The 18,136-nt window shown below is 43.3% G+C and overlaps 1 protein-coding gene across 1 annotated transcript in view; it reads left to right on the forward strand.

The window, feature by feature from the left end:
• ARHGAP35 (Rho GTPase activating protein 35) overlaps positions 1–18,136 on the forward strand; it is a 43,432-nt gene that overhangs the window by 11,035 nt on the left and 14,261 nt on the right. Inside the window, exon 2 of the mRNA XM_008064045.2 lies at positions 13,709–17,584. Coding sequence (XP_008062236.1) covers positions 13,901–17,584 — 3,684 coding nt within the window. The 5' untranslated portion in view covers positions 13,709–13,900. The remainder of the gene's footprint in view (positions 1–13,708; positions 17,585–18,136) is intronic.

An 18,136-nucleotide genomic window follows, 5' to 3' on the forward strand; every position in this document is an offset into this window, starting at 1 on the left:
CGGTGATCCTTCCTCCTCAGCCTTCCGAGTAGCCGGAATTACAGGCATGCGCTACCACGCCTGGCTGATTTTTTGATTTATTGTAGAGATGAGGTCTCGCTGCCCAGGCGGGTCTCGAACCCTCGGGCTCAGGCAATCCACTCACCTCAGCCTCCCAAAGGCGCGGGATTACAGGCTGAGCCACCGAGCCTGGCTCCAACTGTTCTTTTTAAAAGGTTATACATGTGGTATAACTTTTATTACTTGCGGTAGTCTGTTTTAGGACTGACAATTTCTAGAATAATGCAAATGAGTAGTGAGGAATAATTAGAAATAATGGACCGAAATCTCACGCCATCTTAAAATGCCATCAGGGGAACAGTAAGACTTACTGGTGGACTAGAAAATAAGCTGACCCATTTTTCCCAATTGACAGAAACGCCTGTTTCTTCAGCACTGTCCTCTGTTGGCAAGGTACATTTGGCTGGATGGTACCTCCACTTTTCTTGCGTATTCAGAGTCATTTTTATGGAGAAAGTTCTTTCAGAAAGAGCTTTTTTCCTGTGAGGAGTCAAACCTGAGTAGACCATAAGTGCTCAGAAGCAGCTGCTGGAATAATTTTTTACAGTTTTTATTTACCATTTCAAAATTAGTATAAAGTACCAGAGCATTTCAAGGTAAGACCAACTGTTTTTTTGTATCTTGGTTTGGTAAGAATCTCAGCTCACTGCGGTAATAGTAATGTGCTGTGACACTAGGCGTATTGGAGTGCCTCCAGTTTTGAATTTGCTGTGGTTTTACATTTCCTTTGGCATAGAACATTTTTATACCTTATCAGAAATCTTGGTTTTTGTTGTTGTTTTTCTTACTAGAGGTAACCTGTGGGAATTATGCTAAGTCAGTGAGAGAAAGAGCTAGCTTTTGGTTTGTCTTTGCTTATATTTGCCTTATACTCGGATCAACTAGCTCGATTCGAGTTCTATAGCTACCTGGTAGAAAGTGGCTGAGGATCAAGTTGAAGGAAGTACGTTGGCTAAAAGCAGTCTCCTTCATTCATCAGGGGAGTTTGATTTCGTTCTGTGAATAACTTGGCTTAGAAATCTTGTTTCTTTGGGACCAGCTTGTAGAGTTCTTCACACCTGGAAGCATGAGAACCGTGTCAGAGCGGAGGGGGGCTGTTCGCTGTGTTGCTGTGGGCCAGCTGGAAGCGTTCGAGAGGACTGAGCCCTGCCTTTAAGCCCCGGAATTCAGAAGTACACCTTTACCAGGGCTTGGGTAGAGGAAAACAAATCAGGAGGGATGAGGGGACATTTGCACAATTTATAAATGGAGTGTCAGAAAATATTTCCTAGCTGCTCTTTAAAAAATTAACTTCATGGTAGCGCGTGCCTGCAGTTCCAGCTGCTTGGAAGGCTGAGGCTGCGGCGGCCAGGAGCGTGCCAGTGTACTCCAGTCTGAGCGACAGAGTGAGACTCCAACTCAAAAAAAAAAAAAAATCAACTTCAGGTCAGAGTACTTTCAAAAAAGACATTGAGTTACCAGTCGTTGAAAATCTGTTGATCCCTTTGGATTGTTATTGGGCTTTCGGGAGTGTTGTACATACTTTGAGTTTGCAAAGGGTATATAGTGAGAGCTGAATGCACACAGCCAACATAACCAATGTCCAAGAACAACCCATAGATTACATCTTTTTTTTTTTTTGAGTCAGCGTCACTCTGTCACCCAGGCTAGAGTGCAGTGGCACACTCACGGCCACCACAGACACAACCTGCGGAACTCAGGCGATTTTTCCACCTCAGTCTTCCAAGTAGTTGGCACTTTAGGTACATGCCACCATGCCCCAGCTAATTTTTTTGTTTATTGTAGAGATGAGGTCTCACTCTGTTGCTCAAACTGATCACGAACTCCTGGGCTCAAGCAATCCTCTCGCCTCCACCTCCCAAAGTGCTAGAATTACAGGCATGAGTCACCACGCCTGGCTGAGATTACATCTTTCAAGACCAGATGGGTAACACTTAAATCAACCTTTCTGAGGATCCAGATAACCCATTTCAGAGATTTCCTGTACCCAGGGTCCTAGGGATATAGTGAGATTCTGTGGCTATGAGGAAACTTTCTCACACCAGATGGGAGTTAGGTATGTATAGTGGTAGTGGAAACAACCACCAGTACTATTTGGGCAAATGTCATTTACTCTTTTCTCTTTGTAAAGCCATGGTTTTGTGTACCAACCCCCCCCCCTTGTTATTTTATCATCTTACTTTTACATTTTTTTAGAGGCAGGATCTTGTTATATTACCCAGGATGGTAGCTACTCACAGGCGTGATCATGGCACACTGCAGCCTGGAGCTCCTGGGCTCAAGTGATCTTCCTGTCTCAGGGAACTGGGACTACGGGTACTCACCACCGTGTCCAGGCCGATACCATTATTTTAATTTGCATTGTACTGAAAGGTAGAAATATAATTGCCATACTCAAATGCAGTTTTCTTTTATGTAAGGTGAGTAACTCCTTAGATTTTGATAATTGGTTGAGTGAGTAGTTGAGGCAGCAGTGTTACCAACAATAAATAATAACCCTGGGGTAAGAGTTTATTTTCATGTTAGATACTCAGGTAAAAATACAGTCTGGGCCAGGCATGGTGGCTCATGCCTGTAATATCCCAACACTTTGGGAGACCTAGGTGGGAGGATTACTTGAGCCTAGAAGTTTGTGATCAGCCTGAGCAATATAGGGAGACCTTATCTCAAAAGAAAAAAAAATTAAAACATTAGCTGGTCCTGATAGTATTCACCTGTAGTCCCTGCTACTTGACTGAGGTGAAAGGATTGCCTGAGCTCAAGAAATGGAGGCTGTGATGAGCCGTGATCATGCCACTGCACTTCAGCCTGGGCAACAGAGTGAGACCCCAACTCAAAAAAAAAATTACCTTCTGAAGGCTGAGCCCCAGCTGCCTTTTTTTGTCTTCTTCTATCTCCCATGCATAAAAACTCTTTCCCAGCCAGGCTTGGTGGCTCAGCCTGTAATCCCACGCTTTGGGAGGCTGAGGTGAATGGATTGCCTGAGCCCATGGGTTCGAGACCCGCCTGGGCAACTTGGCGAGACCTCATCTCTACAATAAATCAAAAATCAGCTGGGCGTGGTAGCGCGTGCCTGTAATTCCAGCTACTCGGAAGGCTGAAGCGGAAGGATCCCTGGAGCCCAGCAGGTCGAGGCTACAGTGGCCGGGAGAGGCCACTGCACTCCAGTCTGGGCAACAGAGTGAGACTCCAACTAAAAAAAACAAAAAACAACTCTTTTCCAATTTGTCCCCAAATATTTCTGGTGCTTTCCTATTTCTGTCACCATTATTCATGCCTTGTTGCTTCTTTAGAATACCTGGGCCACCTCTCCAAACTTTGGCTTTTAAAAAGTCTTTTAAGTACTATTTCAGATTTTACCCAAGCACTCCAAATCTGAATGATCTTCCTTTCTTTGGGTCCCAGGAGATGGTCGATGCCATTTTTAAGTATATATATTGTATCTCAAGTAAATTATAAGATCCTCATCAGCAAAGACAGTAAGTACCTCATTCTTTGTTCTGTCACATTGTCTTTGTTCTGTAAGTTATGTATTTGATTTTGTTGTTGGACAGTTCAGTTCTCAGTTCTAGATTAGAGTAACACAAAAAATGATTAACACTCCGAAATATAAAGGAAAGAGGGCATTTAGCTGGAATATAACTGGTTCCATCAAGTGGGGACCTTTCTCTTTCATTGAATTTTAGAGTCTATTTAGCACTTGTTGGGGTTGGTGGAGTCACTTCATAAGATAATTCTCACGTGGTAAACAGATGAGTAGAATAAGGGTATTACTTCAGATTCTGACAGAAATCATGCGCAGAAAATGAGGACACACTCTATCTCATTCAGGTTCAAAAATACAATAATTCCTATTTATACCTAAATGCCCTGACACATCATATTTGCATATCACTAACTAGGATTCTGTAAATGATCTGGTTTTTACAGATGAGTGAATTGGATGAAAAAGGATTTTGGACTCTACTTCCAGCTTTTCTTCTCCAACTTACCTTAATTCAGAAGGAAAAATAAACACTCTAAGAAAATTTACTTTAACATTTATTATTATTAAAATAGAAACATTAGGTTTTTAAAAAAAAATGTTTGCATAGCCGGGCGTGGTGGCTCACACCTGTAATCCCAGCACCTTGGAAGGAGGAGGTGAGAGGATAGCCTGAGCCCAGGGGTTTGAGACCAGCCTGGGCAACTTGGTGAGACCTCGTCTCTACAATAAATCAAAAAATTAGTCGGGTGTGGCATGTGTCTGTAGTTCCAGCTACTTGGAAGGCTGAGGCGAAGGATCACCTGAACCCAGTAGGTTGAGGCTGTGATGGCCATGAGCATGCCACTGCACTCCAGCCTGGGCAGCAGAGTGAGACTCTGACTCGAAAAAAAAAAGGTTTGCTCAAATTCAGTGGTTCAGTAGGCCAGAAAATAGAGGTCTCTTCTTATTGGAGCCCATCCTTGTGGCCTATTTGATAAGTAAATTCCTCTGGAAAACGCTCCTTTAGGGTCTGTCGTACAGAAAAAGTGCTTCCTACATAGATCGGTTTCAGCTGAGTCTTGTATCTACTCAATACAAACATTTTTGACCAGCTGCTGGTGGCAATTCATAGCTTTGAAAACTCAGAGATTTAAAGTGTTAAGAAATATGAGGGTTTTTTTTAATTTTGAGTTGGAGTCTCTGTCACCCAGACTGGAAGTGCAGTGGCCGCTCCCGGCCACCGCAGCCTCGACCTGCTGGGCTCTGGCAGTCCTTCCGCCTCAGCCTTACAAGTAGCTGGAACTACAGGTGCACGCTACCACACCCTGCTAATTTTTTGATTTATTGTAGAGATGAGGTCTTGCCAAGTTGCCCAGGTGGGTCTCGAACCCGCGGGCTCAGACAGTCCATTCACCTCAGCCTCCCAAGGCGCGGGATTACAGGCTGAGCCATCGAGCCCGGCTTTTTTTGTTTTTTTATTGTTTTTTTGAGTTGGAGTCTCACTCTGTCGCCCAGACTGAGTGGTCCACTCCTGGACACCGCGACCTTGACCTGCTGGATTCTGGCGATCTTTCTGCCTCAGTCTTCCAAGCAGCCGGGACTATAGGAGCGTCCTACCACGCCTGGCTAGTTTTTGGTTTATTGTAGAGACAAGTTCTCACCACGTTCCCTAGGCTGGTCTCGAACCCGCAGGCTCAGACAATTCTCTCGCCTCAGCCTCCCAAAGTGCTGGGATTATAGGCTTGAGCCACTGCACCTGGCCTAGAAATATGAGGTTTTAAGGAGGTTTAGAAAATGCTCTTTGCTTTCTGTTAGTTACAGTGTGCGTTTCCATTTTTTTCCCCTATTGAGACTAAGAGAAATGCTGGTAACAAGTATTTTTCTTCCTTTGACAAGTAGCCCTCTATATAGTTGTTTCCTTATAGTATTATTACTTGTGGTGGTCTATGTATATGAGTGTTTGAAACCAAATGTGTTTTTGGAAGTTGTGAAATGTTTTCGTAGGTGGAGACAGTAATTCTGGTTATGGGTAATGGTGGTAGACTTGTGTCTTATGGGACATTCTAGATCGAGGAGCCCCAAAACATTTCCTACTGTGGGGAGGCGGGGGCAAGGTTGCTGTTAGGAGGATACACACCCTTCCAGGTATATTGTGATAGAGCTATTGACAGTGTGAACTTCAGCAGTCATGGTAAAACTGGAATCACAGTGGCATTTCTGTGTCCTGTGAAATGTGTGCTGTCTTGGGAATGTTACCGCTTCTTGCCCTGGGTGTTTTGTAGAGGTGTTAAAAAGACGACCCTCCTCCCCACCCGCCCGCTCCCTTCTACCTTCTGATTGAGGCACTCTGGTGGAGTGTTGGTGTTAAATCGAAACAACTCTGGATGCTTGGTGACAAGTTCGAAAAAAAGCACGCAGATGTTTGCAGTATGTTTTATTACAGCATGTATTTGTGATAGAGAATTGAAAATACTCTTGAAGTATTTTCCTCTCTGGTGTAGTTGACTCATGGCATAAAATAGGAAAGTGTTAGGTTCTGTGGTTTTATTTTTCTGATCTAGGTAGCTCTGTAAAGCCCAGAGATACAGGTAGTTACCATTGTCAAGGAAATTTTTTCCCCTTCTGTTATAACTCTTCAGTTTTAAAAGGATCAGTAGTGGAAAATTATTAGAATAGACATTCAGATTTTGCTGTGTGAGAATCTTAGTTGCCTATTAACAAAGCCAGTTCCCATTAGATTTAAACTCTAAAGACACTGCAGAGTCTTGGATATGCCCCGACTCCTACTTTCTCTTTCTTTGTGGACTTCAGATCATTAAATTTAGTGACTCAGCTAATTTTTTTACCCACCTCTTAGAAAAGTGGAACGGGTTTGTGACCAAGCACTTAAAGTTATTTCCTTTAACCAAGTGTTTGGGACATTTTTAGATTTATAACAGTCTTTGTTTACCATGTAATTCAGTCCAATTGAGGAACTAGTAAAACTGCATTATCCAGACATCAAAGCTTAGAAGAGTATACTTACATCAAGGAACTTATTAGGTTTCTAACAAGTGGAAAGTTACCAGGTGTCTAAAAATTAACTACTTCCATGCCAGCTAATTCTCTTTTTTTGATAACTTTTTAGTTGTCAGCAGTATTCTAGGTTTAAAAATCAGTTGCTACATTCTTCAGAGTTGAGTGTTGCTTTCTTTTCTTTGGCAACCTTAAGAAACTGAAATTATCGATGCCATTTAAAGAAAGTCTAACCAAGGGGTTGAATGAGTAATGCATTTCAGTTTATTTCAAACTTGAGCCAATATCTTTATTTTTCTGAGACTTAAGAGCAGGCTTTTGTTTCGTTTCCCTGAGATTTCTGTGAAAGGATAGTTTTTTTTTTTTTTTGAGTTGGAGTCTCACTCTGTCACCCCGACTAGAGGGCAGTGGCACACTCCCGGCCACCGCAGCCTCGACCTGCTGGGCTCAGGCGATCCTTCCGCGTCAGCCTTCCAAGTAGCTGGAACTACAGGTACAAGCCACCATGCCTGACTAATTTTTTGATTTATTGTAGAGATGGGGTCTTGCCAAGTTGCCCAGGCTGGTCTCGAACCCACAGGTTCAGGCAGTCCTCTCACCTCAGCCTCCCAAAGTGCTAGGATTATAGGCGTGAGCCACCCCACCCAGCTGAAAGGATAGATTATTAGACCCACTTTGCAGAGAATGATTGAGTCACAGACAAGGGATGTTTTGCTCGTGGCACGCAGCAGTCTCTTGAAGTGGGACCAGTATCACCAAGTTGCATTTCGACATTGGTCAATTTGGGTGACCTTGACACTTACCAGACTCTGGGGTAAGGAAATGATAGGGAAGCACTCTGGTAAGTGAGTACCCCTGGCTTCCTTAAACCTTCATCAGTAGTCCTAGCTGAGGCGCTGTTAAGTGTCCTCATGAATTGAAACAAAATTGTATATGTGTACTGCAGAGTAATTGATTTTGTGCAGATCTTCCCTGTTCAGGTATTTCAGAGGATGTGTGCAAACATGCTTTAGACATTCATAAGCTTCTTATACTTTTGTTTACGTAAGCAATCACTCAGGAAAGTGAAGAATGGGGAAACTTTTTCCTCTTTCCCACAGTTGCCCTGCTTGTTCCTGCAGAAGTCTGGAACTTGGCTTCCTTAGGAGCATGCCATTATCAGGAGACTGTTACTTCCAGTCATTGACATTTTTCTTTTTAAAATGGTCAGTTGTCCCATGCTGTATCTAGTCACATTTTGTTTCCATAGAGGGTTTGACTTTCTTGGATATTGAAGGACGCTCTGGATGTTTGGGAATCTGTGACCTTTTCAGATTGTCATCATCGGGAAGGATTTTGCTCTCCCATTCATCGCCCTTTTGTCAGTCAGAGTAACGTGTGGTGGTCTGACTTCCGGTGGCATTTTGTACATGGAAGCTGTGGAAAGACTAGGTTTCAGCCGAGCTCGGTGGCTCAGCCTGTAATCCCACGCCTTGGGAGGCTGAGGTGAGTGGATTACCTGAGCCCGTGGGTTCAAGGCCTGTCCGGGCAACTTGGTGAGACCTCATCTCTACAATAAAAAATAAATAAATAAAAAATCAGCCAGGTGTGGTAGCACGCGCCTGTAGTTCCAGCTACTTGGAAGGCTGAGACGCAAGGATCGCTGGAGCCCAGCAGGTCGAGGCTGCGGTGGCCAGGAGCGGCCACTGCCCTCTAGTCGGGGCGACAGAGTGAGACTCCAACTCAAAAAAAGAAAAAAGAAAAGAAAAAAAGAGACTAGGTGGTTTCTACCAGATATAAATGAGATTCAAAAGAAAATTTCTGTTTGTTTATTTCAAATTCTCCTGTTTTTGATTGTCTCAGAAGACTATTCATTTGGCTACAGGTTCAGCAGTTGCACAAATTTTAGTTTACACACTGCTGTCTAAACAGTAGTCGCCAGAAGACCATTTATGTTGAGGCAGCCAAAAAACTAGTTATTTTACTTATTTCAGCTGGAACATTGCTAAAGACTTTGTAAGGCATCATAATAACATTTTATTACTTCAACTGTTAGAACTTCAGGTCCTTTGAGGGGGCTATTTTGGGACCACATTCAGTGGTTCCCCATCACCTTCAGGAAAGAGCCCAAACTCTTTTAAAGTGGTTTAATTCAGTTCCAGACTACTGGCTAATGCATCTGATCCATTCTTTCCTTGCACACACTTTGTTCCTGCTAGTTCCCCCAACTGGCCATGTCTTTTCCAGGGAGGGAAGAGTCTTTTGCACATTTCATCCCTCTTACTGAAATGTACTTTATACTTCAGATCTCACCTGAGGTGGAGCTTCCTCCAGAAAGGTTACCTAAGTCTAAAAGGCTGGGCTTGGAGACCTTTAATATGCTTACTAGCCATCCAGTTATTGATTCCTTCAGTAAATATTTGTGTTAAGCACTGTGTCATAGGCTGAGGACACATGTGAACTAGACAGGGGTAGGCCTTCTTCTTATAGAGCTTATATTCTTGTCAGGGAAGCCATCCCATACTCACCCTGTTAAAAAAATTTTTTGGAAATAATTACAAACTTATAGAAAGTTGCAAAAATATAAGCAGCATGAAGGAATAACCCATGCACTTTACCCAGATTCACCCATTACTAACATTTTCCATCTCATTTGTGTCCTCTCTCTCTCTCTCTCTCTCTCTCTCTCTCTCTCTGTATGAGTATGTGTATATGTAATATATATATATAATTTATTCTTTTTCTTTTTTTGTGAGAAAGCAGGATTTATTAAGAAGATGGAAAAGCTCCCAAGTGGGAGAGGGCCCAAAAGAGGGTTGCCCTATATATAATTTTTTGAGGGGGACCAGTTACATACATATGGCACTTTCTTCCAAAATATGTGTGTGTATTTTCTAGAAGTGGAGATATTCTCTCACAATAATTATCACCTCTCTTAATTTACGTTGATAAAATACTTTTCTGGTTTATCCTTCCTGGATTTCTTTTTACCCCAGTCTTTTTATTGTGTTCAAATACACATACATAAAACCTACCTTCTTAATCATTTTTAACTATACAGTTTGGTGGTGTTAAATACATTCATAATGTTGTACAGCTATTACCACCATCTTTCTCTATACCTCTTTCCATCTTGTAAAACTGAAATTCTATACTCATTGAACAGTAACTTCTTATTCCCTCCTTCCCCCCAGCCCCTGACAACCTTACTCTATTTTCCGTCTCTATGACTCTGACTACTCTTAAGTACTGCAAGTGGAATCATGTAGTATTTGTTTTTTCATGACTGCTTATTTCATTTAGTATAATATTAGTGTCTTCAAGATTCATCGAAATTCTGGAACAGAATTGCCTTACTTTTAAAGGCGGAGTAATATTCCATTGTATGTGTATACACACTTCACTTACTCATTTATCTGTAGGTGGGCCCCTTAGGTTGCTCCATGTTTTACCTATTGCAAATAATTCTGCTGTGAACGTGGATGTACAGGTATCTCTTTGAGATCCTGTTTTCAGTTCTTTTAGATGTATACCTAGGAGCAGGGTTAAGTGGTAATTCTGTATTTCGGTTTTTGAGGAGCTGCCATAGTGTCTTCTACAGCTGGTGCACCATTTTACATTCTCACCGATAGTGCACAAGGGCTCCAGTTTTGCCACATCCTCGCCATCATTTATTTTCTGTGTTTTTGATAGTAGCTATCCTAATGGGTGGGAGGTGATACTGCATGGTCGTTTTGATTTACACTTCCCTAATGATTAGTGATGTTGAGTATGTTCATGTCCTTATTTGACATTTTTATATCTTTTTGAAGAAATACCTGTCAGATCCTTTGCCCATTTAAAAATATTTATTTGATTTTTTGTTGTTGTTGAGTTTTAGGAGATCTCTAAACATTCTGTATATTAATCTCCAATCAGATACATGATTTGTAAGTGTTTTCTCCCATTCTGTGGTTTGCCTTCTTCTTTTTTTTTTTTTTTTTTTGAGTTGGAGTCTCACTCTGTCGCCCAGACTGGAGGGCAGTGGCCGCTCCCGGCCACCGCAGCCTCGACCTGCTGGGCTCCAGCGATTCTTCCGCCTCAGCCTTCCAAGTTGCTGGAACTACAGGCCTGAGCTACCACGCCCGGCTGATTTTCTGATTGATTGTAGAGATGAGGTCTCGCTGCCCAGGCGGGTCTCGAACCCGCGGGCTCAGGCAATCCACTCACCTCAGCCTCCCAAAGGCGCGGGATTACAGGCTGAGCCACCGAGCCCGGCTTTTTTTTTTTTTTTAAGAGATGGGGATCTCACTGTGTTGCCCAGGCTGGCCTCAAACTCTTGGGCTCAAGCAATCCTTCCAGATGGTCACCACCATGTCCAGCTGTGTTGTCTTTTTGCTCTGTTGATACATCTTTGATGCACAAAATTTTTAAATTTTTACACAGAAATCCAGTTTATCTTATTTTTTATTTTGTTGCCTATACCTTTGGAGATCTATTTTTTAAAATTGCCAAATCCAAAATCATGAAGCTTTTGTGCTATGTTTTCTTTTTTTTTTTTTTGAGTCAGGGTCTCACTCTTTTGTCCAGGCTGGAAGACATTGACATGTCCGCGGCTCACCACAGCCTTGACCTCCTGGGCTCAGGCAATCCTTTTGCCTCAGTCTCCCAAGCAGATGGGACTTCAGGCATGTGCCACCACGCCTGGCTAATTATTTTGAGAGGGAGAGAGTGTGTGTGTGTGTATGTGTAGGTGTGTAGAAATGAGGTCTTGCTGTGTTGCCCTGGCTGATCTGGAGCTCCTGAATTCAAGTCATCCTGCCTTGTCCTCCCAAAGTGCTGGGGTTATAGGCATGAGCCACTGCACCTGGCCAGCTTTTGTCATATGTTTTCATGTGGAATTTTTATAGTTTTAGGTCATACATGTAAGTCTTTGATCCATTTTGAATTAATTTTTGTGTATGGTATTAGATAAGAGTCCAACTTTATTCTTGTACATGTGGCTGTCCAGTTTGCCCAGCACCATTTGTTGAAAAGAAAAGACTGTACTTTCACCATTGAATGGGGGTTTATTTGTTTATCTCTCAGTCTGTACCACACTGTCTTGATTACTGTAGGTTTGTAGTTTTGAAATCAGTATGAGTTTTCAAGCTTTGTTCTTTTTCCCTTGAGATTCTGAAGGCATTTTAAGATGGGTTTTTCTATTTGTACAAAAAAATGTCATTTGGATTTTGATAAGGATTTCATTGACTCTCTAGATAGCTTTGGGTAGAGTTGGCATCTTAATAATGTTTTATAACCTGTAAACATAGGATGTGTTTCCATTTATTTATATCTTTGATTTCTTTTAGCACTGTTTTGTAGTTTTCTTTTCTTTTCTTTTTTGAGAAGTCTCACTCTGTTGCCCAAGCTGGAGTGCAGTAGCACGCTCACAGCCACAGTAGCCTTGGTCCACTAGGCTCAGGTGATCCTTCCACCCCAGCTTTCCAAGTAGCTAGGACTACTGACATGCACCACCACACCTGGCTAATTGTTACTTATTTATTGTAGAGATGAGGTCTTGCCAAATTGCTCAGGCTGGTCTCAAACCCCTGGGCTCAGACAATCTTCTTGCCTCCGCTTTCCAAAGTGCTGGGATTACAGGTGTGAGCCACTGCTCCTGGCTATTTCGTAGCTTTCATTATGCAAGTCTTTTACTTCCTCAGTTAATTTCTAAGTATTTTATTCTTTTCAATGTTATTATGAATGGAGTTGTTTTTGTTATTTCCATTTCAGATTATTCATTGTTAGTATATATAAATACAGCTGATTTTTGTGTATTGACTTTGTGATAAAATACTTTTATCTAATATTGCATTCATAGTTCAGTGTAGTTAAGTGACCACATAATGTCCTGTATAGCCATTCCCAATTCTGGTACAGGATTCAGTCTAGGGTCAAATAATAGTATTTAGTATTGAAGCTTCCAGCCTTCCTTAAGCTGGAGCGTTTACAAGGCAGTTCTTTTTTTCTTTATTTTTTTTGAGACAGGGTCTCACTCTGTTACAGCCCAGGCTGGAGTGCAGTGGCATAATCATGGCTCACCATAGCCTCAACCTCCTGGGCTCGGGAGATCTTTCTGCCTCAGCCTCCTGAGTAGTTGGAACTACAGGCATGCTAGTTATTTTTGATATTTTGTTAGAGACAAGGTCTCAGTATGTTACCCAGGCTGGTCTTGAACTCCTGGGCTCAAGCAATCTTCCCACTTCAGCCTTCCAAAGTGCTGGGGTTATAGACATGAGCCAACTCGTTCAGCCAAGGGCTATTCAGTCTATTATGAGATTGGTATTTTTTGAAAAATGCAGAGCCCTGTGTCCCCACTTTTTTTTTTTTTAAATAGACTTACACATTTGTGTTTGTCTTATGTTTCCTCGTGATTACATTCAGGTTATGCCATCTAGGCCATAATACTCATAGTGGTGTTGTATCTTCCTGAGGATATCTATCACGTGTGGAGTCCGATGATGTTTTTGTTTCCCTCATTGGTGATGTCAATTTTGATTGCTCAGGCAAGATGTTGTCTGATTTCTCTACTGTATAATTATTGGGGTTTTGTGTATGTGTGAGAGAGTGTATGCACGTATTCCCCCTCCTTCCTTGTAACTAATGAGTAGTTTGTCAGTAGATATCTGAATTTCCTGCAAATATTCTGTTCCTCGTCAACATTTCCTGCCCAGATTTAACATCCAGTGATGATTCTTTCCTGATCTAGTTGCATGGATTCAAGTTCCTACTTTTTGCAATGAGTTATAATTCATTACCATATTTAATTATTTTGGTACTGAAATTGTCCCAACTTTGGCCAGTGGGAACCCCTTCATGCCAGCTCCTGTGTTCTTTGAGATGCCCCTTCCTTTTTTTTCTTGCACGGAAAGCTGTTCCAGGCTCATCTTATACCTACTTTGTCCTCGCCTTGGAATCAGCCATGTTTCCAAGGAGCCCTCACACCCTTGTTTTAGCACTTAGCTCACTGCTTACTTATACCTTCCTTTATTGGATTAGATTGTACCTTTCAAAGAGTACATAGATATCTTCCTCCAGCATAAGGCCTGGCACATTGTTTGCTAAATATTTGTTGAATTAAAAATTTGATGTTTGCTATAGTTCAGTGATTTAAATTGGATTCCAAAATTACGATACTGATAGGTTTTCTTTTTTTTCCCCATCTAGGAAGAAATGTTGGCTATTTGGCGATGAGAAGTGGTGAAAACTGACCTCTTGGTGGTGTGTAACACTATGGGACTTGATTTTTTTTGCTGCATGTCCAGCCAGCCCCCACTGAAAATGTCAAAAACCATTTGGTTCACTGGAAAACACTAATCTGATCTTGGAAGTGGCTGATTGTGGCAGGATGTGTCGACGATGATGATGGCAAGAAAGCAAGATGTCCGCATTCCCACCTACAACATCAGTGTGGTGGGATTGTCTGGGACAGAGAAGGAGAAGGGCCAGTGTGGCGTTGGAAAGTCTTGTCTCTGCAACCGCTTCGTGCGCCCAAGTGCAGATGAGTTTCACTTGGACCACACCTCTGTCCTCAGCACCAGTGACTTTGGAGGGCGGGTGGTCAATAACGACCACTTTCTCTACTGGGGAGAAGTCAGCCGCTCCCTGGAAGATTGTGTGGAATGTAAGATGCACATTGTGGAGCAGACTGAATTTATTGATGATCAAACTTTTCAACCTCATCGAAGCACTGCCCTGCAGCCCTATATCAAGAGAGCTGCTGCAACCAAGCTCGCATCAGCTGAAAAACTCATGTACTTTTGCACTGACCAGCTTGGGCTGGAGCAGGACTTTGAGCAGAAACAAATGCCAGATGGAAAGCTGCTGATTGATGGTTTTCTTCTTGGTATCGATGTTAGCAGGGGCATGAATAGGAACTTTGATGACCAGCTCAAGTTTGTCTCTAATCTCTACAATCAGCTTGCAAAAACAAAAAAGCCCATAGTGGTGGTCCTGACAAAGTGTGATGAGGGTGTTGAGCGGTACATTAGAGATGCACATACTTTTGCCTTAAGCAAAAAGAACCTCCAGGTTGTAGAGACTTCAGCGAGATCCAATGTGAACGTGGACTTGGCTTTCAGCACCTTAGTGCAGCTCATTGATAAAAGTCGGGGAAAGACAAAAATCATTCCCTATTTTGAAGCTCTCAAGCAGCAGAGTCAGCAGATAGCCACAGCAAAAGACAAGTATGAGTGGCTGGTGAGTCGCATTGTGAAAAACCATAACGAGAATTGGCTGAGTGTCAGCCGAAAGATGCAGGCCTCTCCAGAGTACCAGGACTATGTCTACCTGGAAGGGACTCAGAAAGCCAAGAAGCTGTTTCTACAGCACATCCACCGCCTCAAGCATGAGCATATTGAGCGCAGGAGAAAGCTGTACCTGGCAGCCCTGCCATTGGCTTTTGAAGCTCTCATACCTAATTTAGATGAAATAGACCACCTAAGCTGCATAAAAGCCAAAAAGCTCTTAGAAACCCAACCAGAATTCTTGAAGTGGTTTGTTGTGCTTGAAGAGACACCATGGGATGCCACCAGCCACATCGACAACATGGAAAATGAACGGATCCCCTTTGACTTAATGGATACCGTCCCCGCAGAGCAGCTGTACGAGGCCCACTTAGAGAAGCTGAGGAATGAGAGGAAAAGGGCCGAGATGAGAAGGGCATTTAAAGAAAACCTGGAGACCTCTCCTTTCATAACTCCTGGAAAACCTTGGGAAGAGGCTCGTAGTTTTATTATGAATGAAGATTTCTACCAGTGGCTGGAAGAATCTGTATACATGGATATCTATGGCAAACACCAAAAGCAAATTATAGATAAAGCAAAGGAAGAGTTCCAGGAGTTGCTTTTGGAATATTCAGAATTGTTTTATGAGCTGGAGCTGGATGCTAAGCCCAGCAAGGAGAAGATGGGTGTCATTCAGGATGTTCTGGGAGAGGAACAGCGATTTAAAGCATTACAAAAGCTCCAAGCAGAGCGTGATGCCCTTATTCTGAAGCACATTCATTTTGTATACCACCCAACAAAGGAGACATGCCCCAGCTGCCCAGCTTGTGTGGATGCTAAGATTGAGCACTTGATTAGTTCTCGGTTTATTCGACCGTCTGACCGGAATCAGAAGAATTCACTTTCTGACCCCAACATTGATAGAATCAATTTGGTTATATTGGGCAAAGATGGCCTTGCCCGCGAGTTGGCCAATGAGATTCGAGCTCTTTGTACAAATGATGATAAGTATGTGATAGATGGTAAAATGTATGAGCTTTCCCTGAGGCCAATAGAGGGGAATGTCCGACTGCCTGTGAACTCTTTCCAAACACCCACATTTCAGCCCCATGGCTGTCTCTGCCTTTACAATTCCAAGGAATCGCTCTCCTATGTCGTGGAAAGTATAGAGAAGAGTAGAGAGTCCACGCTTGGCCGGAGGGACAATCACTTAGTTCATCTCCCCCTGACATTAATTTTGGTTAACAAGAGAGGAGACACCAGTGGAGAGACTCTGCATAGCTTAATCCAACAAGGCCAGCAAATTGCTAGCAAGCTTCAGTGTGTCTTTCTCGACCCTGCTTCTGCTGGCATTGGCTACGGACGCAATATTAACGAAAAGCAAATCAGTCAAGTTTTGAAGGGACTCCTGGACTCTAAGCGTAACTTAAACCTGGTCAGTTCTACCGCAAGCATCAAAGATTTAGCTGATGTTGATCTGCGAATTGTTATGTGTCTGATGTGTGGAGATCCTTTTAGTGCAGATGACATTCTCTTTCCTGTCCTTCAGTCCCAAACCTGTAAGTCTTCTCATTGTGGAAGCAACAACTCTGTTTTACTTGAACTACCAATCGGACTACACAAGAAGCGGATTGAACTGTCTATTCTTTCATACCATTCCTCATTTAGCATCAGAAAGAGCCGATTGGTTCATGGGTACATTGTTTTTTATTCAGCCAAACGTAAGGCCTCCTTGGCTATGTTACGTGCCTTTCTTTGTGAAGTGCAGGATATTATTCCTATTCAGCTTGTGGCACTCACTGATGGCGCTATCGATGTCCTGGACAATGACTTAAGTCGTGAACAGCTGACTGAGGGGGAGGAGATTGCTCAAGAAATCGATGGAAGGTTTACAAGCATCCCTTGTAGCCAACCCCAGCATAAACTTGAGATCTTTCACCCATTTTTTAAAGATGTGGTGGAGAAAAAGAACATAATCGAGGCTACTCATATGTACGATAATGTCGCGGAGGCCTGTAGCACCACAGAAGAGGTGTTTAACTCCCCTCGGGCAGGATCACCGCTTTGCAATTCAAACCTGCAGGATTCAGAAGAAGATATTGAACCCTCTTCTTATAGCCTGTTTCGAGAAGACACATCACTGCCCTCTCTGTCCAAAGACCATTCTAAACTCTCCATGGAACTGGAGGGAAATGACGGGCTATCTTACATCATGAGCAATTTTGAGAGTAAACTGAACAACAAAGTACCTCCGCCAGTCAAACCAAAGCCTCCTGTCCATTTTGAAATTACAAAGGGGGATCTGTCTTATTTAGACCAAGGCCATAGGGATGGGCAGAGGAAGTCTGTGTCTTCTAGCCCCTGGCTGCCTCAGGATGGGTTTGATCCTTCTGACTATGCTGAACCCATGGATGCAGTGGTCAAGCCGAGGAACGAAGAGGAAAACATCTACTCTGTGCCCCATGACAGCACCCAAGGCAAAATCATCACCATTCGGAATATCAACAAAGCCCAGTCCAATGGCAGTGGCAATGGGTCTGACAGTGAAATGGACACCAGCTCTCTAGAACGAGGTCGCAAGGTTTCCATCGTGAGCAAGCCCGTGCTGTACAGGACGAGATGCACCCGTCTGGGGAGGTTTGCGAGTTACCGAACCAGCTTCAGCGTAGGGAGCGATGATGAGCTGGGGCCCATTCGGAAGAAAGAGGAGGATCAGGCATCTCAGGGTTATAAAGGGGACAATGCCGTCATTCCATACGAGACAGACGAAGACCCGAGGAGGAGGAATATTCTCCGCAGTCTAAGGAGGAACACTAAGGTAAGACAGCGATCTGGGGTGAGTCATAGGAGTGGTTTGAGCAGTGTCTGGGTGGGAATGATGGATGATGATGATTTTTCAATGTTAACTTATTCTGGCAAAAAACTGGGGGTTGGGGAGAGAGATTTTTTTTTTTTTTGAGTAGTAGTCTCACTCTGTTGCCCAGGCTGTCGTGTAGTGGCACGCTCATGGGCGCTGCAGCCTTGACCTGCTGGGCTTGGGCGATCCTTGCACCTCGACCTTCCAAGTTGCTGGGACTACAGGCGTGCACTGCCACTCCCGGCTTATTTTTTGGTTTATCATAGAGACGTGGTCTCGCCAAGTTGCCCAGGCTGGTGTCAAACCCCTGAGCTCAGACAGTCCTCTCGCCTTGGCCTCCCAAAGTGCTGGGATTACAGGCTTGAGCCACTGCGCCTGGCCTGAGAGAGAATTTACTCTTTGATGTAGCATTAAAAAGTTAGCTGTGCCGGGCTCGGTGGCTCAGCCTGTAATCCCGCGCCTTTGGGAGACTGAGGTGAGTAGATTGCCTGAGCCCGTGGGTTTGAGACCCTC

The sequence above is a fragment of the Carlito syrichta genome, unplaced genomic scaffold (genome assembly GCF_000164805.1).
Source record: "Carlito syrichta isolate Samal-C Ts95f unplaced genomic scaffold, Tarsius_syrichta-2.0.1 Scaffold307183, whole genome shotgun sequence".
Taxonomy (NCBI): domain Eukaryota; kingdom Metazoa; phylum Chordata; class Mammalia; order Primates; family Tarsiidae; genus Carlito; species Carlito syrichta.